We start from the raw sequence: 24,001 nt of genomic DNA, 5'->3' as shown, positions 1-24,001 counted from the left end.
CGGTATTTATCTTCAAGCTCTATGTACAATGATGATGTGAGAGAGCTTCCATGTTGGTGTCCTAGAATTTGTGTTGTAAGAACAGCAAACACTGTCAATAACCCAGGAAGGCCTTTCTATGCTTGCCCTCTGCATAAGGTTGTTTAACAATGGTTATTTGATGTATGAATGATTTGTTTAAATTATACTGATTTTGTCTTTTGATTGTATATGATGATTGTGAAAATTGTAAATTTTTTGTGTGGGTTGATGAAGCTGAAGAATTAGGCTATTTTAAAAACAATGGTGTTGGTCATGGAAGAAATGCAAGGTTGATGGAGAAGCCAAATGATAGGGGCAGAGAAGAGGTTTGGAGGGCAAGGTTGATGGATAAAGTTGATTGTGTAGGAAAGTGAGCTTAGGTTGATTAAGATATTGATAGGAGTATTTTGTTTGACTGAGTTGATTACATATCCAAAAAAGCATAAACTAAACAAGTCCAAAAAAATTAATTAAACTAGTCCAAAAGCATAAATTAATGTTATAATTCCTTACATAGAGTTCAAAATCCCCAAAATTTCTTCCATGAATTGATGTCAAATTTCTTCCCCAATTCAAAAAACTTAGAACCCTAATTTTTTTGATTAAAATCGAACTTCATAAATCAAGTGGTCTGCCTTGTAGATTCGGTGTTCAGAATTGATGGGTGGTGCGCAAATGAGCAAAAACAACTACAACAATCGGTATTTATCTTCAAGCTCTATGTACAATGATGATGTGAGAGAGCTTCCATGTTGGTGTCCTAGAATTTGTGTTGTAAGAACAGCAAACACTGTCAATAACCCAGGAAGGCCTTTCTATGCTTGCCCTCTGCATAAGGTTGTTTAACAATGGTTATTTGATGTATGAATGATTTGTTTAAATTATACTGATTTTGTCTTTTGATTGTATATGATGATTGTGAAAATTGTAAATTTTTGTGTGGGTTGATGAAGCTGAAGAATTAGGCTATTTTAAAAACAATGGTGTTGGTCATGGAAGAAATGCAAGGTTGATGGAGAAGCCAAATGATAGGGGCAGAGAAGAGGTTTGGAGGGCAAGGTTGATGGATAAAGTTGATTGTGTAGGAAAGTGAGCTTAGGTTGATTAAGATATTGATAGGAGTATTTTGTTTGACTGAGTTGATTACATATCCAAAAAAGCATAAACTAAACAAGTCCAAAAAAATTAATTAAACTAGTCCAAAAGCATAATTTAAACAAGTATCAATGTTTTGGAAATTCTGAAGTTGGGATAAACTCCATGTATTGGCGTTGAGTAGAAGCGGATTTTGGATTTGGAACTCTAATAACTCCAGGAGCAGTTGGATTTTGTGGAGCAGGACCCCTCAGTGGTGTTTGTTTATGCATGTCATTTGAAATCACTGGTCCTCTCATGCAATATCTCCTTGTACTCATTCTCTGCAAATAAAATCAATCATATCAGCTCTTAAATTATAACAAAATCCATCAAATTAGTCCTCAAATTATGCCAGTAAGTCTCAAATCGATCCATATTTTAGAGGGGTATAATTGGAAACACAGGAAAAATTATACTGAAAAGTTAAGTCTCGAATTTTTACCATTTCCATCAATTTAGTCCTTGTACACGTGGCTGCCTTGTTGACACGTGTACAAGACAACACAGCATGCAAGGGACACGTCATCACCACTAACGGAGCTTTTGGACGGAGGGACCATTTTGATGGACGTCTGTAAAATTCAGGGACTAAATAGATATTTCGCAAAATTCAGGGACGAATTTGGCCGATTTTTTAAAATTCAAGGACGAATTTGAGGTATTAGTCAATAAAAAAACTACTAATGGACAAACAATGTTTAAAGAGAAATAATATCTGTACAACTTTTGTACAACTTTCTCTCTCATACTCACATTATCTTTTTATTCTCTCGCTTCCTTTTTCTCTATCCATTGTTTTTGACCAGTGAGAAGAAAGAACAACAAGGTTGTCCCAAAAGTTGTACCAAAATAGTTGTTCAAATATCATTACTCTTTTTACTAAAGAACCCAACAATTATTGAAAAATCTTATGTAACTTTTTTTTATAAATAATGTTTAACTGTGACACATTATTCATTCATCACTAGAAACATTAGTTTGTAACACAGTATGGTAGAGTCTCATGAAGCCAAAGCCAATAACCTTAAGGTTATTTTCCTTCCCTTCTTATCTACAAGTCACATAATTCCTATGGTTGATATGGCAAGGGTATTTGCTATGCAAGGTGTTGATATCACCATAATCACCACCGCAGGCAACGCTGCAATTTTCCAAAAGTCCATCGACCGCGATTTCAATCGTGGTCGCTCCATACGAACACATGTTTTGGAGTTTCCAGATAAACAAGTTGGTCTTCCAGTTGGGGTGGAAACCTTCAATGCCGATACTCCTCCTGACACGCCTCCGAAGATCTATTATGGACTTGCAATTCTACAGCCACAAATAGAGAATCTGTTTTTAGAGTTACAAGCTGATTGCATAGTAAGTGATATGTTTCATCCGTGGACTGTAGGAGTTGCAGAAAAGTTAGGCATTCCGCGGATTATTTTCTATGCTGCGAGTGTTCTCTCTCGATCTGCGGTTCACACGTTGGAACAACATGCAAGTCACACTAGGGTGGACCGTGATTCTGACAAATTCACGATGGTAGGGTTGCCACATAAATTGGAGATGACTAGATTGCAGTTACCAGATTGGATGAGAAAGCCAAATGCTTATGGACAGTTAATGAAGGTTTGAAATAAATCTTGAATAAAGATTTTTATTTTGATTTAATTCATATGAAGATTTGTTTTATCTTGACCAGCTAATCCAATTGTCACATGTTTCGGCATTCGGATGAAAATTGGACAAATTATATTCTAAGTTGTTTTTAAAATCTAGCCAGGTCAATGATTTTTCTCCAAATGGTTCGAAAACAACTACGTACCAGTAGAGAATTTGAGTCTCATCCTCTTGAAGGATTTCGACTTATCTAAATTTATACATAGCCACAATATTTTATAGAGATAGATCGATACATATTTATCTATTGACCGTTGCTTGATAATGATTGGCTATAATTTATACTATGCTAATCATCCAATATTTTTTGTTATGAAGGTGATCAATGATTCAGCTACAAGAAGTTATGGCGCAGTATTTAATAGCTTTTACGATTTCGAGGGTGCTTATGAAGAGCATTACAAGAATGCATTTGGAACAAAGTGTTGGAGCTTAGGACCAGTTTCATTATGGGCAAATCAAGATGTTTCTGATAAGGAAGAAAGAGGAGACAAGAGAGTAGAAGAAGGAAATAGTGACTTGCTTAAATGGCTAAACTCCAAGAAAGAGAATTCTGTTCTCTATGTAAGTTTTGGCAGCTTAAACAAGTTCCCAACATCTCAACTCATTGAAATAGCTCATGCACTTGAAACTTCAAGCCATGATTTCATTTGGGTTGTTCGTAAAAATAATGATAAAGAAGGTGAAGGATTTATGGAGGAGTTTGAAAAGAGAGTGAAAGAAAGCAATAAGGGTTATTTGATATGGGGTTGGGCTCCCCAATTGTTAATACTTGAGAACAAAGCTATTGGAGGAATGGTGAGTCATTGTGGTTGGAATACAATAGTTGAAAGCATGAATGTTGGTTTGCCTATGGTGACTTGGCCTTTGTTTGCTGAACATTTTTTTAATGAGAAGTTGGTTGTTGATGTGTTGAGAATTGGGGTATCTGTTGGGGCCAAAGAATGGAGAAATTGGAATGAGTTTGGGAGTGAGGTTGTGAAAAGGGAAGAAATTGGAAAGGCTATTGCTTTGGTTTTGGAAAATGGAAAAGAAGCTGATGAGATGAGATCAAGAGCCAAAGCTTTGAGTGAGGATGCAAAGAAAGCTATACTTGTTGGTGGGTCTTCTCATGAAAATTTGATGCAACTAATTCATGAGCTTAAGTCACTCAAACTTCAAAGGCTCAAGGTCAATACAAAAGATCTTTGATGTTTTTAAAATAAGTGATTTGAATGCAAATCTCAATTATTTGGTATTGTGTGGATGTATCTTGGAACTTTGGAGGGTGGGTTTTGGTTTACACTCAAGGAGTCGACTTGTTGCAAAATGAAATGACTTCAAGTTTATTCGATTCGGGATTTGATATCTAAAAACCATGTAAACTTAATGATGTTATGTTGTACTTTCTTCATTCATTTTGAAAAAAGATATTTTAGGTCTTTCTTTTATTTTTATTTTTGGTATTAACAAGTAAAGTGAAAGAAGGATCTTAGTAATCTAGGATTGGAATTCTTCTCAAACATGTCTTTTTCTTGCAAGTATCGGAATAGCGTCGTCACATTTTCAAGAGTAATCTCTACATCATCCTCGCTAACTCCCTTTAGTTCCTTTCTAAGCTTATCGTCTACAAATAGTGAAATGTACTCTGGAGAACAAGGGTTCAAGTTAATGAAAAATTCGAACGAGGAATTCAAAGCATTTTGGAAGAAATTGTTATTTCTAAATTCCAAGTTTATAATTTTCTCGTATTCATATTTCTCATTAACACCAGAAATCGTCCTAGTTACAAAATGGAACTATGACCTAACACATTGATTTTCTTACAAAGTATATAAAATATATTCCTAAAATTACTTGAAGGGATCCAAGGCCTGTCTCGTTTTATTAGGTATCATGTACAGAGCATCAGGTTGTCTAATAAAGATGAGTGTCGAATGACACTATCCAAACAAAGACCACACTAAAGCTTTAGGGAGATGAAACTTATCAGAGGGTTAAATATATTTTATCCATGTTAGTCAGAAGGATCCGACTCCTCTAAAGTGAGAATTCTCTTTATCCGTTATCATCCTCCGGTTCAAATTAGAAACCTGAGCTTGCACGAATCGTATCTCCCTTAATCGATATTTTTATATATAAAAAATAAAATGAAAGAGCCAACCAACTCAATAAACTAATTACATTCATGCAATTGTCAACAAACTCTCATAAACTAATTAATTCATGCAATTGGTTTACATCAAATACTTCATAGTTCTGTCAGTTCACACAGTGCCAAACATCAAGTTGCTTCCTAGATTTCTTAATCCTCACTATTGAGGCCTGTCTAAGTCACTCTCTCTATACTAAAATGTACTCTGCAGAAATGTACTCATCCGAAAAGGATTCAAATGAGGAATTAAAAGCATTCTGGAAAGTTATGTCTTCATTAAATCCCAAGCTTATAATCTTGTCATATTTATCTTTCTCATCTAACAACCTCTGCACAAATTCAACATGAATATCATCCAACCTTTCTAGATCAGTAAGAAGCTGTTTCAAGGACTCTCTGATGTGTGAAGTCGTCACTTCACGTATTTTCGAGAGACCATTAGTAACACGACGAAACAAGTTATACATTCTTCCCAAATCTTCATATTTATCACCACAAAGCATGTTTACTAACCCCGAGTTCTCCATATGGATTAATCTAAGCATGTGATTTTCAATCATCTCCTTCTCGATCACACTAGTAATCTTCTTTTCAGTGCTAGGGTCCAAGTAGTGGCACATTCTATCTGTTTCCTCATTCAGGCACCTCTCAACTTTCTTGAGATAATCACCGCAATCACAGCACTCGATAAATTTCTGAGATTCAGCCCTGTAGAACTCAGCTGAAACTTGTAGAAACGAAGTCTCGAATTCTTGCTCATAAACAGAAGAACCTAAATCCATTAGCATCTTTGTAATATTTTTAATCAGTTCTATATTAACATCTTCCCCAGCACGTTCCTTGCATACTAATTCCAAAAGCATATTCGACAGTCGAGTCCTGATCTGTTTTGAGTAAATAACATTCTCTGTCCACAGGTTCAAGCCAAGTTCATAAATATGTGTCTTCTTGGTCTGTGGGATATAAGTCTTATCCACGTACATCAGAATGTCATTAATCATTCGTAATGCCTTATTATGATCATTCCATTTTCTGTTTAATTCTTCCAGAAAGGAACTTCCTTCAGTGGCTTCAAGAGATCTAGCTATCTCTTTGAGATGAGAAGTTGTGGTTGCAACCAGCCCAGAGTATAGCTTCTCACCAAATTTGTGAACAACCATATTGTAAGCATTCCTAAATGCACAAATTAAAGACAATAATATATTAGACGACAAAATACCCCATATTAAAAATAAAAAAAGGTACAACATTCATTTGATGTGCACATATCCATAGAAAAATTTGTATAGCAAGATCATCTTATATTATCAAATAAATGAAAGTGTGAATTTTCCATTAAGAGAATAAGAGAGTACATCAAGTATTTAGACATTAATTGTTGATATTGTAGCACTAACTAACATTTACTATCTTAGAATTGTATTACACTATTTTGACTTGTACTGCAAGTTACGACTATTAACTATATCATTTCTCTTCTTTTGCTCATGCTGCAATATCTTATCTGCTAAAACGATTTATTTTTTCAGATTGTATAAGCTATTAAATCAAGGACAGGACAATAAAGATATTAGGCCATAAACTCCGATTAATGTCCAACCACAGCTAGTAAGGACTAATGTCGTAACCGTATCTGCAGCTACACATTATTTTTATTACATGACTACATTTATAATGTAAATTATTTCATTAGGAAGAAAGCATTTCTTACATCAGAAGTATAAAAATGAAATAAATGCTTTTTATCCATATAAAATTCCTATCTGGATCTTTAACATGAAGCCTCCCCTAATGAATATTATTAACAAAATCATAATATAATCAGCAACTTGTTAAAATTGAGTGATTTGTTCAATCGTCATTCAATTTCATTGCATACAAAATTGAGTGATTATACAAGAGGTTTTGCATGTATATCTTATTTAAACCGTTGTTCAAAAAGAGATTATCATATAAGAGCTTATATATAAAGGTAAACTATACTTTAACTGAAAAGCAGCTTATGACAGTAAGTGATTAGGAGGAACTTAATTGTGAAAATAAGCTAACCCTAGTATTGATCAAATTATGACTGAGGAAACCCTAAAAACTACTATTTGTAATTTATAAGTATTAGTGCCATAAAAAAAGCAGACAAGCGGGCACAAAGTGCCCATCTTAACACTAGTATCTTATAACTCAAATATCTCCTATTTTCTAAGTCATTAATCTCATATTTATCACATTATCAGCTTTCGATCACTTTGAAATATCTCTAATTAAAATACTCTCTAATTAATCTATGATATAATGAAAAATATGAGAAGTGCTAACAACACAATCTTTTGAGTACTCTCCCTAGCACTCACTCTTTTATTGAGTGAAATCAATTTATGTCCCACCACTTTAGGTAGGTTCTATTTCCAAAGTGTAGGTCCTACATTAATTTCATCCAATAAAAGAGTGGGTGCTAGGGAGAGTGCTCAAAAGAGAGTGTTGCTAGCATTCCTCGAAAAATATATATAATTTGTGTGATCACTACATAGTTGCAATGAGTTTACTGTGATTTACAATCACAACAAAATTGCAGCCTGATGCAGTTGTGGACATTTCCGCAACCACAATAGTATTGCCGCATCATGCAAAGTGAAAATAATTGTAGCAGATGAAAAAAACTAATATTTATCAAATCAGATAAACAATATCCAATCAGTTAGATGAACCCTAATAAAACAATATTATACAGTTATTCAATAAACCCTAATAAAACAATATTATACAGTTATTCAATTATGACCATTTGAAAAAACCCTAAGAAATAAAAAATCAAAAGACAAGCACAGTTATGATCATAACAAAATAGCATAATAGCATCAGATGAAAACAATATTCAAGAACAAATAATGAGAACCATGAGAAAGAACCTGTAAAGCTCTTCAAAACTGATATTCCTAACGTTGTGGTTGTATAAGTCATGAATTGCATGCTCCAGGATGTTCCAAGTCTTGTCAGCATAATCAGCATCCATGACAACACGGTGCTTGTAAGCCTCAATCACAAAACTCTTCTTCCCCATGTTACTCATCTTCTCGTTGTAAACACAACTTTCACTTTATCGTTGCTTTGCGTTTCTTTTTATACTTTTTGCCGTAAGTAAACGAGTTATGACCTACTTTGAAAACATGTTATTTCCTACGTATTAGGGTTGTGAATAGTGGGCCAAATTATTTCTTCAAAAAATTAGTGGGCCGAATTATGCTTGTAAAACTTAAACACCGTTACTTTTCCCATTCTATGCCATACTCACGCACCCTAGAAAAATGATAAAAAGGCCCTTCGGATTATGTAATCTGGAAAAAAACGAAATAATGTCCGGATTACGTAAACCTGACAATTTCGAACTATAAAAGGCAATTCACCCCCTATTTTACAGTTTTACAATTCACTTTCTCTCTCTCTCCCTTATCCCAAAATCCGAATTGCACGAATCAGTCTAAATTTGGAGTTTTCTTGCTTAAAATCACCGCATTTCAAGCCTTATCAAACATCAAATCGAAAGTTAGTTCGAAATCCTCATGCATGCAAGTTAATTTGGGCATTTTTTTTTTGTTGGGCATTGAAGTTGTCTGGATTTTGTTTTTCGGATTTTGAAATCCAGACAGATTCGTGTGTATTTCAACCCCCCCCCCCCCCCCCCCCCCTTTTGTGTCGTGTTGTGCCCTAAATTTGGATCATGTTGTGTTATGCAAGTTACAGGTATGGATAATGTTGATCGGATTAGGGGTGATAATGAGGCCATGCACGCATCCGTTAGGAGAGAGCGAGAAGAGCGTTGTCAAGCGCGTCGAGAGGCTCGAGAGTCTCATTAAAATCACCTATGAGCATTGAAGTACCGGTGATGGTTTGGCTAAGCTTGGTTAGGTAATTCCAAAAATTGTTTCACAAGTATGGTTAAGGCTAGCATAAACATTACCAAGGTTGATGGTGAAGGTGATAGAGTATTGGTTGGAATCAATGATGTTTGTGGTAGTTGTAGCAGTAGAGTGTTGAAGGAGCCAGATTCCTCCTGAATGTCCATTAGCCTCAACAATTTGGACAGGGGACTAACCATTAATTAGGTCGGGGTTTTATTGGTCTGCTGGGGTGGGGGTTTCCATTAGCAGAGAAGACAAAATCCATGCTCTCTCTTCTCTCTCAATTCCATATATATGCACACACATAAATTATTAAATAAAATTTTGGGACGTTACAGTTTTAACATTACCTTAAGCTTGTAGAATAATTGACGATTCACTTAGTGATACGTTGAGTTAACCAATAGGTTTATTATAAGGGTCATGTTAGTTTGTGTCCTAAAGGCACATGTTAAACATTAATTTCATTCTATTAATGATAAGAATTTAATTGAAAAAAATTAATATTAAACATGTTGAACAATAAATAAACACAAATTTCAATACAAAATTTCTATTAGTAGAATTCTTAATATGTGCACTAAGGGCACAAGTTATCATTTCCCTTATTATAATTAACGCGTAATATGTTTAATGATATTGACTTTAATGAAACATGGTTGTAATTAATAAGAATCTAGACAGTGTTACTTTAATGAAAACCATGATGAATGTGTTTAAATGACCCCTAAATTTTGTCCGATTTAATTTGTTGTAACAACATCGTAGCAATTGCAACCAGAAATTTGGTTTAAAGTTGATTTAAATTTCCCAACTTTTCTTTTTCACTTGAAATCTCAAAACCAGGTGCCTTTACTCTTTATCTTTAATTTGAACGATACCGAAACCCAAAATGATATTTTCCTTTTTTGTTAACAACAAACATACTAAACCTATGCTAGTTGAATCTAATAATTAAATCTTCAATGCTCGTAGGATCAATATGAAATGAGTATTCCGAAGACTTGAAATAATCATATTTGTAGATGTATGTACTTGCAGTTTTATGCTATTAAAATGGATGTTATGAGTTTGTTTGCAAATTCATCTGTGTTGTTTATAGCGACTTTGAATTTGTATAGTATCAATGTAATCTATCAATTTGAATGAATAAATATTGTTAATATTTGTAAAAAAAATTCAAGGACATATAAAAATTACGTCCGTTAGAGACAATTGATCAGAAAATTTTGTGATGACAAAAATATTCCGTTTTATTTATTAAGGACTAAAATTAAAATTTGGTATATTTTCAAGGATGGAAGAACTTATCTAACACATTAATCAAACATATTGGCCATGGGAATATGGCAATATGAATGTATAAGGAACTAAGGAATTTTTATCATACAATAGGGATTATGACTTATGAGGCAAGAAATTGTGTGGGTTGATTGAGAATTACTACATTGCATAATAGCTTAGATGAAAGGATTCAAATCTTAAGTTGCTGGAATCAATCATTAATTCACATTTATGCCAATTGCTTTTGATTACTATATTACATGTGATCTTCTAGTCATAAACAATTTAGGAAAACATTGTTCACATCTATTTGATGGATATCCCATTTGAGGTGAGTGATAGGCAAAGTAAAAATCACTGGCTTGTTGAAGGTTTCACATCTAAGGAAAAATGTGAAATAAAATTATATCCAAGTTCCTGATTGAATCCCTTTGCACAACAAGTCTGAATTTGAATTTATTTATGTTGCCAATGGCTTTGTATGAGGGGGGAGTAAGGGAACAAGACACCAAGTACTAACTTCTTGAACACTCGAAGTAAATCCTACTAGCTTCTATTCACTGTGGTTGAGACACAGGTTGTTACCGTATGTTATTCTGCATCAGTAAAAAGAACCTTAGGTTAAGTTGTATAAAAAATCTGTGTACCAGACCGAGTAATTTCTAAGTCTCGTCTACTGGAAGTCTTACACAGGCAGTAACAAGAAACTTAACGCTACCAATAACAAGATTATAGAAGCACGGCAATTTATTATTGATAGATATTTTCGGTGAAACCATCCATTCGTAAGAAACAAATTTGTCACTTGTCATGATCATGTCAAAACTTGCACACATCAACTTCTAGTATAAGTAGAAATGAGTGTAGTTGGAGGAAGATATTAATGTGATAGGTGATGTAGATAATAAGATTAAAAAAAAAAAAAAAACAGCATGTCAAATTGGAAGAACAAATAGTAAACATAGAGAACCAATGTATCAGTTGTTTTTGACCTAGTTCACAAGACACAACATTTGTATCACTTTAACCTACCCAACAAACAAGCTTACCAATTCTAGGCAAGATATCGATACAGTTTTCTGTCAACAGGATCTCTTTCCAAAAATTCCCGCTCAAGGAGAGACTCAATCCGTTTCTTTACATCCGTTGGATTTGTAAGGAATCGCGACTGCAACTGCTGCGTGACCTCAGCCATAAGATTGTTGTGCTCAAGTTGCTTCCTGGATTTCATAATCCTCACTATTGCTGCTTCAATCTGGGGCTTCCGATCCTCCTCCACTTTTTGTCGAGTGTCCAGTTTCTCCAGTTCCGATTCCTTTTGTGCAACAACAGTTCCTATTTTTATCTTATACAGTTTACTGCTAAATCTGTCATTAACATAGAATGTGTCATCCTCGCTAACATCTTTACCCATAGGCTCCTTCCTAAGGACATTTCTTCCCTTAACCAAAGCCAAAGATTGCAGGCACCTCTTCAAATCTGAAGCTGGAATCTCGGTTGCTTGCTCAATTTCCCTGTAGCTTAGTCTATCAGCATTATTAAACAGCATGAGTATACACATTTGATAGGTGGAGACATTTAACTCATGTTTCTGACCACTCCCAAAAGTAGCTTTTAAGTCTGCTGTGCCCATATTAGTTTGCCACGTCAATTTCCTGCCATTATGGGTGCTGAGGTAATATGACCGAAATTTCTCACAAAGTGCTGACATTTCTGTCGGAAGGTTACATGTCACACTAGATTGAGCTGGCCAAGACCCTGTTGTCAGAACCTGCACAGTAAGTGTAGGACCATCACCTAACTCAGGGTGGGTAGCATTAAAGCTCTTCATCGTGTCTACAGATGTTTTCATGTCTGTAAACATGCCCTCTAATTTTGCGGTAAATTGGAATCCACATTCTGTCTTCAGCTTAACTATGAGACTCCTCTCAGCATCATCAGAAACTGTTTTTCCAGACAAAAGCCGCTTTGCAAGGTGCTGCTTGTAATACTTCTCAAACACATCTTTTTCCTGCAAATACCGGAATAGAACCATAACCTTGTCAAGGATAATCTCTACAACATCCTCACTAACTCCCTTTAGACCTTTTCGAAGCTTATCGTCTACAAAGAGTGAAATGTACTCTGGAATACGAGGATTCAAGTTCATGAAAAATTCAAATGAGGAATTCAGATCTTTCATGAACAACTTGTCATTACTAAATGCCAAATCTATAATCTTGTTGAATTTATCTTTCACATCTGAGAGCCTCTGCACAAATTCAACAGGATCCTTCAACCTTTCAGGATCAGTAACAAGCTGCTTACCGTGGTCTTTGACGTATGAAGTCATCACTTCACGTATTTTCAAGAGACCATCGGTGACACGACTGAACAAGTTATACATCCTACCCAAATCTTCATATTTATCATCACCAAGCATGTTTACTAACCCAGAAGTCTCCTTATAGATTAATCTAAGCATGTGATTTTCGAGCATCTCCTTCTCCACCAGAGTAGTAATCTTCGTTTCAGTGCTAGGGTCCAAGTAGTGGCTCACTCTATCAAGTTCCTCATTCAGATGCATCTCAGCCTTCTTGAGATAATCCCCAGAACCACAGCACTCAATAAATATCTGTGATTCAGCCCGATAGAACTCAGTTGAAGCTAGCAGAAAAGGATTCTCAAATTCTTCCCCATAAACGGAAGGACCTGTATCAATTAGCATCTTTGTTATACTTCTAATCAGTCCTCTATTAACAACTTCGCCGGCACGCTCACTGCGTACTAATTCCAAAAGCATATTCAACAGTCGAGTCCTTATCTGGTTTGAATGAAGAACATTTTCTCTCCACAGGTTCAGACCAAGTTCATAAACAGTTGTCTTCTTGATGGTTTGGATATAAGTCCTGTCCATGTACATCAGAATGTCTCTAATCATTTGTAATGCCTTATTGTGATCTTCCCACATTCTGTTTAATTCTACCAGAAAGGAACTTCCTTGAGTGGCTTCAACAGATCTAGCCATCTCTTGGAGATGAGAAGTCATGGTGGCAACCAGCCCAGAGTATAGCCTCTCGCCAAATTTGTGAAGAACCATATTGTAAGCATTCCTAAATCAACAAAATAAAGACAAAAAATATTAGATGATAAAATACCCATAATAAAGACAATAAAGTACACCATCCATTTGATGTGCACGTATCAATAGGAAATTTTGTATATCAAGATCATCTTATATGTGAAAACAATTCATTATTTTAGATTCTATAAACTATTAAATAAAGGAGAGGACAATAATGAAAGTAGGAAAGAAACTCTGACTAATGTCCAACCACAGCTTGTGCATCTATCATCTAATTATCAGTTTAAAAGTAACATTTGAATTTAAATTTCATGCAAAAATTGTCAATCTATGTCTTACATAAGTAAGACATAGCAGAGAATGTTATCAATAACATATAGTGAAACACTAAAAATTTACTATGTGAAATAGCAGAGAATGTTGCGTACAAATAGCAAAAGCGGCATAGCGAAACTAAGATAGCATCGTGGTTTTCATAGCAAATTCATCAAAATGCACTATGCCATAGCGCCGCTATCAGCACTATTTGACAACACTGGATCCTAACCCTATTTGCACATAGACATTATAAACTTGCAATTGAAATGTTTTCATTGGGAAAAGAGCGTTCATTACATCAGAAATATAAAATTGAAATAAATGTTTTGTATTCAAATAAAATTCTAATTTGGATCCTAACATCAAAATCTCTCTAATGAACATTAACAAAACCATAATATAATTTGCATCTTTTTCAAAATAACCGACTTGCTCAACGTTACTAAATTTCATGATATACAAAATTGAACTTCTATAGATTTATGCAATAATGTTGAATAAATCTATATCCTTCTACTTGATCAGCATAATAACTCGCCCAGTTTCTTAAGGTAGGAAGTATTAAATGTTTTTAGGAATGTTGTGTGAATGAGGAAAAGCGTAATAGCATCTTAAATATTGAATGCCAGCTCGGCGATCAAATATATGTGTTATTAATACATAAAAAAGTTAATTGCTAGGCCTGGAACCTGACTCATAATCATGTCACTTGTAATTAATATGTGAAATAGGGAGTTTTTAAAATAATTAAGATGTTAGAAGGATAAAGTATTACTCGAATCTAATCAATCCCTATTTTCCTTTTTGAAGTCTACAGCCTTCGCGCAATGATGGCTTGCTACAGAAGGAAAGACTCCAAGCAAGAAAACAGGAACTTAACAAAGCTAAACATTAACATATATGTATAGTTAACACATATGGTGACTGGTTCTAAAAGATTTGTACCAAACATGACATCTTATCATAATAACAGTCCACTAACACAGGTAACCATAGTTCATAAGAGTGAAGAATGCAAAACAAATGAAGACATGCATGACCAATGAGCTATAAGGTACAAAAATGTACTGAACTAGGCCAACAATTAACAAATGCAACATCATAGTAGCTGATACCCATAAACCATTATTCCACTAACCCTCAAATTTTCAATAAGCATGCCACTAAGTTGCCCCTTGATTCATCCAATCTGCTCCTCAAAAGAAAAAGAGAAAAGGCGAGCTTTTGGATATAGAGCTTAATTAAACAGTTAACTAATAAGCAATTCTCGTATAATAGCTTATATAAAACCTATTTCTTTAATCAAAGAGGAAATAAAGGTAAACGCTACACAATCTGAAAGTAGCTTATGACAATAAGTGATAGTAGTTTTTGGAAAAATGATAACAAGTGATTTGGAGGATTTAATCAACTATTTTCGTAAGTTCTTCCAAACACTTATGCCAGTATTTATGTCATAATATAAGAAAATAATCTCTTTCAAACATCCCCAAAGTGTAAATCCAAAGAACGATAGAATTTGCTTTCATATGCACAAATTTGGTACAGAAATAAGACACATAAGTTAATGACAGAAAACAAGACACATAAGTTCAACAGAGTGACGAGTGAAGAATACGAAACAAATGAAGACACCCACAAGTCATGACTAATGAACTAGTCAAATAACCAAGTAATACAACATCATAGTAGCTGATCTTGTTTGGATTTATATCATAGATTCATATCTGAACAGCTATTAAATAGTCGCTTATAATCTAAGACCTTATATAAAAGCTATGTCTTTAGTCAAATAGAAAATTAGGGTAAATTCTATATAATATGAAAGCAACTTATGACAATAAGTGATTTGAAGGACCTTATGAAAATATTTTGAAAACTATGGACATATCATCAGCTATTTTCACAAGTTCTTCCAGATAGCTTACACCGTAACATAAGAAAATAAGCTCTTCCAAACATCTCCAAAGTAATAAACCCTAAGATTGAAAATTTTTGCTTTCCTAGGCACCAATTTGATCATTATAAAAACCCCTAAAAAAAACAATGACAACTAACTACAACTATGGCGATGTTTGGATATACAGCTTATTTTCAGCTATTACCACAAATGCTTATCGGTTAAATTATTTTCATATAAGGTATAAGCTGTTTTTATAAGTTATCTTCGAGAACTTGTGAAAATAAGCTGAAATAACTTCTTCCAACCAGTGTCAAAAAACTTATGCCAGTAAATAAGCTCAAATACGGCAATCCAATCAGACCCTATATATCTTATAAAACAAGCTAAATAATTGCACAAGTAACATCAAAGTGAAACAGCATAGCATCATATAAACACAAATTTTTCCAAGAAGCACAACAAATAAAAAAACTTATGGAAATAAACTAAAAAAAACTTATGACAGTCATATAAGCTGTTTTCATAAGCTCTTCCAAACAGTGTCACAAAACTTTAAAAAAAAAAAAACTCGATATCCGACCCAAAGACCGATAACAGTATCACAAAACTTATGCCAATAAACAAGTTCAAAAACGCAAATCCAATCAAACCTTATATATCTTAAAAAAAACAAGCTAAATAATTGCAGAATTAACATCAAAATCAAACAACATAACGTATTAACATCATACAAACACAAATTTTTCGAAGAAACCAACATCAAACAATAGAAATCAGGAAAAAACTAACCTGTAAAGCTCTTCAAAGCTAAGTCCACTAGCATTGTGATTATAAATCTGATGAATAGCATTCTCCAGTATGATCCAAGTTTTATCACCATACTGCGGATCCATTACAACCCCATGCTTAAAACCCTCAATGCGAAAATTCCTCTTCCTTGGGTTACTCATCTTCTTCTATTTCAAGCAAATACACAAACACCTACAATGCATAAAAAAAAAAAAAAAAAAAAACATAATTATCCATTACATAACCTAGATTAATTCCATTAAAAAAAACATCAAATTGAAGAGAAATGAGAGATTAATAACAAGAAAAGCTAGAGAAGTTACCGAGAAAGTGATTATGAGGTTGAAATGAAGCTTTTGAGTTGAGAGAAAATGGTAGCAATTTTGTTTTTGGTTTGGTAGTGAAGAAGAACGTTGGGTTTAGTTGAATGGTTTCAGCGCGTCGTATTTATATTATATGATACGAAGTTTGGTTTTGTATTATGGTTTCATTCATTGTATTATTCAAAAATGGAATTCAACTAAAATGTTAAAAAAAAAAATTAGTAAAAATTTTTATATGGAAGAATTAAATAAAAGGAATTTGAACAAAAAAAGAATTAGTATTCTAGCAAATGTCTATAGGATTTGCTATAACACACCCACTTGTTTTTTTAGAAGGTGTGTTATAGCAACATACACCTTAAGATGTATTTATTAACTTTTTAGTTATAACTTGCTAAAACACTCCCACATAAAAATCAGTGGGTGTGTTATAGCAAATCCCATATATAAAGGTTACTTCTAGAATACTTAGCAGAAACTATCCTAATAGTATCAATATACATATTCGATACGGTTACTTCTTTTATTTTGAGGTATTTAGACTACAAAATATCTCTCAAGGTCCTTTAAGTTTTTTTTTTTTTTTTTTTTTACTTTAAGTTTGGTGTTCGTAATAAGTTAATCCTTTAATTTCTTTTTGTAACAAATTAATCTTTTAGTTAATTTTTTTTTGCAATAAATTGATTTTTAAGTCATAAAATATTTACAGTGTTCTTTTTATTTCATCAAACTTCGTTAAAAATTATTCAAGTTACCATTTAACATTGAGGTGATGGGTTCAAAAATTGCTCATAACATGATAAATTACACACCTTTTCACCTTCTTGTTTTCAAATTCAAACCTAATTTACTCATAAATGTTTCATGATCAATAATTTACTCATAAATGTTTCATGATCAATATTATAAATAAAGACATAATTGGATAATACACATAAGAATTTTAGTTTTTATAACAATGAATTAGGACCCACCAAGTTACCATTAAACCTCTCATAAACACATTTTTAACTTGGTTTGATGAATTATTCAAAAAAAAAAAAAAAAAAACTTAGTTTGATGAAAATGGCAATGGTGAAATGAAAATATTTAATCACTTGAAGGACCAACTTGTTACAAAAAAAAAAAAAATACATTAAAGGACTAACTTATTATAAACATCTACTCCCTCCGTTTTTTTTTAAGTGTCGTTTTAGAATTTTAACACAAAAATAGCGAAGTGTATTTTTACACACATTTTTCCTATTATATCCTCATTTTAATCCACTAATAATTTCCTATTTTTTGCACACACTTTATATTTCCAATAAACTAAATATTTAACAAACAATTGTTAGTTACTACTCTCTTTCTCCAACAAATTCCTATTTTTTTGCGCGCTTTATCTTTCTTTCAAAACAAACAATTTTCAATTTTCTAAATATTATGCATATCTCTTGAAATTTTTAACATGTACTACTCATGTTATTTATAGAATTTTAACTCTTCATGGAACTCTTGAAATTTTTATAGAATTTTAACTCTTCATGTACTACTCATTTTATCTCTTGTAACAAGAAACAAATTTTGTTTAAAAACAAAACAAACAAACTTTATTTAAAAAAACAAACTTAGTTATATTGAAAAATATAAGAATAATTGACAAAGGGTATAATTGACAAATCATACCCTTAAAATATCAAAACGACAATTAAATAGGAACGAAAAATTCACCCTAAAAAGACACTTAAAAAGAAACAGATGGAGTAATTTAAAGAACCGCGGAAGATATTTGTCGTAGATTTTATGATGAACTAATACTATTTTTGCCTAAATTTCTCAAAGAATATGTATAAAAAAATTGAACGATAACTTACATTTTTTTTTTTCTTAAGCAACAATGACAAATTATAAATATATGGTTTAATTGAACTTTCGACTCAAAGCACCGTCAATGTACGATTTTGTCCTCCATTTTGTGGATGGCTTTCGCACTAAACTAATTAATAAACTAACAGTAACACACAACTGCGAGATCTCTGTGTCCAGCTTAATAATATCAACATTGACAGTTGGGCTAAAATTCTCTTTCTTTGAAAGGATACCAGTTTGATACAATGAATATATTCAAATATGGAAATAAACTTTAACAAATTTTTTATATAGAATATTAGAAAAAAAAGGAAATTAAATAGATATAGAATATTTTTAAATGAATATAATATTATAAATTTTCCTTAAAAAAATAAAATTAGTTTTGAAAATAAATATATAAAAGATAAAAATGTAAATATACTTTTCAAAAATATCATTTTACTCCATAACAAATAACTATTTTTATAAATTTCTCAATATTGGATACTGGTTTTATAAAAACAATAAAGGATAAAAACTAATTGGTGCATTAGTTTAAACGTGATTTAAATAAAATAAAATTAGGATCTAGCTTACAAAGATTCAACATTTTTCTTTTTTTTGTCTTTTTTTTGTCAAGTAGTCTGGTGATCAGAATTAACTTTTTTTAAGGTGAATAAGTGGGGTGTCCGGGTTTGAACCCCGACCCCTACATATAACAATGCATGTCTCTGCCAACTGAGTTAGGCTCACGGGGACAAATTTAAATTTTTTTTTACAAATATGTTTTTATTATTATTGGTTAAAATTTTGGAGAGTCTGCATTTTTTTATTAAACTAAAATTTAACGTGAGGAGATGATGCTTTAAGATTTGTCAATTGAAAATTCAGACGAGCCTATTTATTTATGTGGACTCTACCTATGTGATAGAAAGAAAAACGGTGTGAGTAAAAAATTGAAACAAAAAATGAAAGAATAGAAACAAAAACTGAACTAGGGGTTAGTGATAACTTGTTAAATAACATTCCCATAATTTCAGGTATGGAATCTTCTGATTTGTCATTAGAGACTTCTTATCTTCCCTGCTTAATACACTTGGTATGGAATTAGCTGACCATAATAAAGTGTTTAAAGTTTATAATGGATTTATACTTGATTTGGGTATTGTGTAGTATTCATAATGGATACTTGCATGCATAGATTTCCTTTACATTTTCACAAGATACTTTTAGTTTAAAAAGACATTATCATCATCATTACTAGAGTTCGTTCAATAAAATAATAGTATACCATGACTCTATGATTTTAGAAAACTGATTTTAGAAACAAAACTGATTTTAGAAAAAGAGGGAAATAATTACATTTCTTAAAAAATACCATCCGTTTCAAAATATGTGTTCCCTTTGCTATATTTTTTTTGTCTTAATTTATTTACCCCTTTTATGATACCAATAGAGTATTTATTATTATTATTATTTTCCACCAACATATCTCAATTTATTGCATTTTAATCATTTAATCATTCCATTAGTTATAAACTAATAAGGGTTTTTAATCAAATAAACCATATTTTTCCATTGAAATCAACTCTAAAAATCATTTAATTAATAATCGTCTAAAATCCAAAAGAAACACCTATTTTGAGACGGGAGCAGTATTTTACTTTAACTAAAAAATTGATCCATTGAAGTTTCTAAAGTTAATAAATGTAACTGAGTACTCTCTTCGTCTTAAAATATAAGTAAAAATTGGTGAACAAAAAGTTAATGTATGTGGTTCAAAATTTATATCAAATATATCAACTTACGTTGACTCATTTTTACTTATATTTTGAGACGAAGTATTATTCAAAGAAACTATCACTTTTCAAGCTAAGTTGAACAAAGTAGGATAACCATCACATGGCATTTACATAAATGACACATCCAAACTTTCCAACTAAACTCTTAACAATCATGTAATTTTTTGCACCAACCTAAAGTCGTCCATAGAACGAACCTATGAGTCCCATAAATGAACATATTGACTCCCACAAACTATTGGACATCACAAATCCACTCCCTAGTATCGCAATGAAAGAGACCCCATAAGGATGCCATATTGAATATCTACCACCACTCTAACCTGTGAAACCACCAAGTTCTAGCTAGCAGCCATATCATAATTATGCACCCTTCTAATACCTCCAACCACAACTTAAATGCCAGTGAAAAAATATCCATCGTGAATTTGTTATTTTTTTTAACCGCAAAATTTATTAAAAAACAAGTCTTTGTTCAAGACCGAACAGATAAGTAACACACAAACAAAGTAGCAATATCCCAACACATGCAACGATGAATCACTTACACACCCACATTGATAATTATAAGGTGGCCCAAGTTTCTTTATTTTTGGGCTGCAATCCTATTTAACTTCAAAAAATAAAAATATATATATAAATATTATTTTATTAAATATTTATTATACACTAGCATTCAGACGGGCACGACCTGTCTCCCTACTCATTTTATTACACTAACGCGTGTATAAACCATGGATAATAACTTTTTATAAAATTTTAATTTTGATTAAAATTATAGGTATAGATAATAGATATTTTGCAGTTGCACTTTCATATTGTAACAAATTATACTTATATATTTCAATGATATCAATAGTATAATAAATATTATATAAATTCTTATCTTTTTTAATAAATTGTATTTTCATAGTAAAATTTGGGCTTAAATATGTAAATTGTCCATGTAAGTTCGCGTGTTTTTGGTTTTCGTCCCTGTATTATTTTTTGTTCTAAAACAACCCCTGCAAGTTAATAACTTTTTGATTTTCGTCCCTCCCGTCAACTTCCGTTACAAAAATGCCAAAGTGTCTAACAGTAGCTGACGTGGCTAAGGATGTGTTGAGAACAAAATCCTTTATTTGATGTTTTAAAGATCACAAACATTCTATAGTTTTTAACTTGTTATCTACTAATATGTTTTGTGAGAAATGTTTCATGAAGAATGTTCTTGTTAAAGAGAAGAACATTCTAAACTTATAAATAATCTCATCAAAGCAAAAGAGCAAAAAGACACACATACACTTTCTACTACATCATTGGAAGGAAGAACAAAATATTCCCTTTGTCTCACCAAAAGAGGATAAAGAGCTACATTGATAATTGCCACTAAAAGGAAGCAATCTATGTGTCATGGCAAGGCTTTGCAACAAAAAGAATATTCATTGTCAAAAGGCCAAAGGCTCATTTGAGTCTTAAAAGAAAGAAGAAAATCTAAGTTTACACAAGAAGAACATTCTCAAGAATGGTCTGCTGAAGTTACAACAAGATAAGAATGTCATCCTAATGCCACCATATCACAGCTGGCCTACAATCACGTGTGTGCTTTCTCCAAACAGCTGGAATTCAAAGAACATAAGTACATGAGATGTTTTTAGAAAGGACAACACGGCTGCCTTTGTCTGTGAAGCTTCAAGGCATAAGCTTCTATAAATACAAGCACACACCCTTGTTAATTCTCAAGAGCTTACAACAAGATTATCATACTCTCTCAAAGCAATATCAAATCTCTCTCTCACGTGAATATCAATAAAAAATATTCAAAAGCTCTTCAACTACAACAACAAACAAACTTCTATTCTTTCACTAGATTTGGATCATAATCTTTTAAGTTTGTTTTATCATAATCTCAAACAAGTGTTGAGAAAATAGGATCCACAACATAACTCTCTTACAAACACAAAGTGTATTTAGATCTCAAGTCTATTGGGCTTAATAGTTTGAGATATGACCTTTCTTGTGTGCTCAAGAATTGTAGAAACCTACTAAGGTTAACAATACAGGGTGTAATAGACTGATATGGCGTGATCAAGAACTGTAGTGCTACTAAGGATGATTTGGTGGCTTGAAACTATAGTGGAAAATCTCACACAAAGTGTGGGGACTAGACGTAGCCCACATTGGGTGAACTAGGATAAATATCCTTTGTCATATCTAACCTTTTCTATTTATTTTTTTAAACACTAAACACACACTATCACTATAATTAATTAACCATCCAAAACTTTCTGGTCCTTAACTAATTACTAAATTATCTCCAGAGTTCTCTGGTCCTTAATTAATATTTTCTTAACTACTTTATATTAATCCAAAGTTCTCTGGTCCTTAATAATTATTAATACTGCTTTAATATTTTCATTTAAGTATTAATTATAGAATTATTCTCCATAACATGTTGGTCCTTTATAAAACAATTATTCTACTAATCTTTCTATCAAACTTTACCAAGAAATACTCTTGAGTATATTTACTTACTTTTCCTTTCATAATTAAAATTTAAAAAGGGTCACAATTCAAACCACCATTTCTTGTGATGTTTATTGCTACTTCAGGATGATGTGGCAAAAAATGCTTATGTGTCGTAACAGATGTTGACTGTATTACTGAGATCAAAACAAACAAAAAAAGGTACAGATGGACGAAATTAAAAACACCTAAATAACAAAATTTGAAATTTAAAACTCTTGTTGTTTCCACCTTCCTCTCTCTCTCTCTGCGTGTTTTAGGGACCAATTCCAAAAACTAAAATTACAAGAGGGACTAAACGAAAAAAAAATTATAATTTTCACAGATTGCATTCATCTTCTTCACCCTCTTCTCATCTTCTCCCATCTTAACTTAGAAAATCAATCCTTTTTCAATCGTAACCCAGAAAAATTCCACCTTCTCGAATCTTCATCTTCAAAACTAAATTCATCGGTCACGTAAAAAATCATCAAACCCACATTTTCTTTAAGCCATCGCTACTATTTTGAATCCCAAACAAAACATCCACACCACATTAATAAAGTCTACTGGAGTGAAGCACAACTTGTAACTCCATAACTTTCAAATTACTTCAATTCCAATTTATTACGAACCAAAAGTCATTCCAACTTGCTCCAGATCTTGCTCCTATTGCTGTAAATCATGGCACAATTTCTTCTTCACTTGGAAACATAAAATCTGCTCTTTGTAGCTTCAAATTTATGCAGAATCATCTGAACTCAACTAAAAGTTAACAAAAACGACTAACCTAGTGTCATCAACTACTACTTTTTTCTCTGAGCTATCATTTTCTTTACAAATAAAAGCACATACGGAACAACAAACCAGAAAAAATAAATTATTAGAGTTTGAAGAACACTACCTTGTTGTGTGTTACTAACTTAGATTTGGAATGCTTTTTATGCAATTGTCGTAAATTTACCATCAATGGCATAGGGCTTTGTAGGCAAAACAAGTCTTCTTCCAACAAAATGGCAACACATATCAGTTTGGAAGGAGATATTGTGAATGCTCTACCAATTGTAGATTATGTCTACAAGCAAAATTCAGAAAAGAGCTAGGACAAATACGAAGAGCAAGCACAAAGTTGATATGATGTAATTGGTGTAATTTGGGAAGAATTGGAAAATTGAAGAGAGAGGAATAAAAGAAAAAGATAGGAAGAAGATGAAGAAATGAGTTTTAAATTTCAAATTTTGTAAGTTCACATTTTTTAATTTCATCCTTCTGTTTTTTTTCTGTTTTGGATTTGGTCCCTGTAATATAATAGGGATCACCTGTAAGGCCACATATGCAACTAATGCTATGT

The 24,001-nt window shown here is 32.5% G+C and overlaps 3 protein-coding genes across 4 annotated transcripts; 1 reads left to right on the top strand and 2 right to left on the bottom strand.

Moving 5' to 3' along the window:
• The first annotated feature begins 2,148 nt into the window (after nt 1–2,148).
• On the top strand, nt 2,149–4,014 carry LOC11419090 (soyasapogenol B glucuronide galactosyltransferase). The gene is made up of 2 exons (XM_003613666.3): nt 2,149–2,772; nt 3,142–4,014. Exons 1-2 carry the CDS (start codon nt 2,149–2,151, stop codon nt 4,012–4,014), a joined length of 1,497 nt encoding a protein of 498 aa, XP_003613714.1.
• A 251-nt stretch (nt 4,015–4,265) lies between these two features.
• On the bottom strand, nt 4,266–8,021 carry LOC11408876 (cullin-3A). Its single transcript, XM_024783149.2, has 3 exons — nt 7,861–8,021; nt 5,227–6,130; nt 4,266–4,517 (listed from the first exon to the last, which is right to left on the bottom strand). Exons 1-3 carry the CDS (start codon nt 8,019–8,021, stop codon nt 4,269–4,271), a joined length of 1,314 nt encoding a protein of 437 aa, XP_024638917.1. The 3' UTR covers nt 4,266–4,268.
• Nucleotides 8,022–10,343: 2,322 nt separating this feature from the next.
• On the bottom strand, nt 10,344–16,675 carry LOC11411434 (cullin-3A). 2 transcript variants are annotated; one of them, XM_024783278.2, is made up of 4 exons: nt 16,532–16,675; nt 16,209–16,400; nt 11,184–13,226; nt 10,344–10,730 (listed from the first exon to the last, which is right to left on the bottom strand). In XM_024783278.2, exons 2-3 carry the CDS (start codon nt 16,367–16,369, stop codon nt 11,189–11,191), a joined length of 2,199 nt encoding a protein of 732 aa, XP_024639046.1. In that variant the 5' UTR covers nt 16,370–16,400; nt 16,532–16,675; the 3' UTR covers nt 10,344–10,730; nt 11,184–11,188. The 2 variants fall into 2 exon arrangements, with proteins under 2 accessions (XP_024639046.1, XP_003613712.1); XM_003613664.4 differs by lacking the exon at nt 10,344–10,730 and having other exon boundaries at nt 11,047–13,226.
• Nucleotides 16,676–24,001: the final 7,326 nt, after the last annotated feature.

The sequence above is a fragment of the Medicago truncatula genome, chromosome 5 (assembly GCF_003473485.1).
Source record: "Medicago truncatula cultivar Jemalong A17 chromosome 5, MtrunA17r5.0-ANR, whole genome shotgun sequence".
NCBI lineage: Eukaryota > Viridiplantae > Streptophyta > Magnoliopsida > Fabales > Fabaceae > Medicago > Medicago truncatula.
Note: the sequence above shows the minus strand (reverse complement) of the source record. Positions and strands in the feature narration are given on the sequence as shown.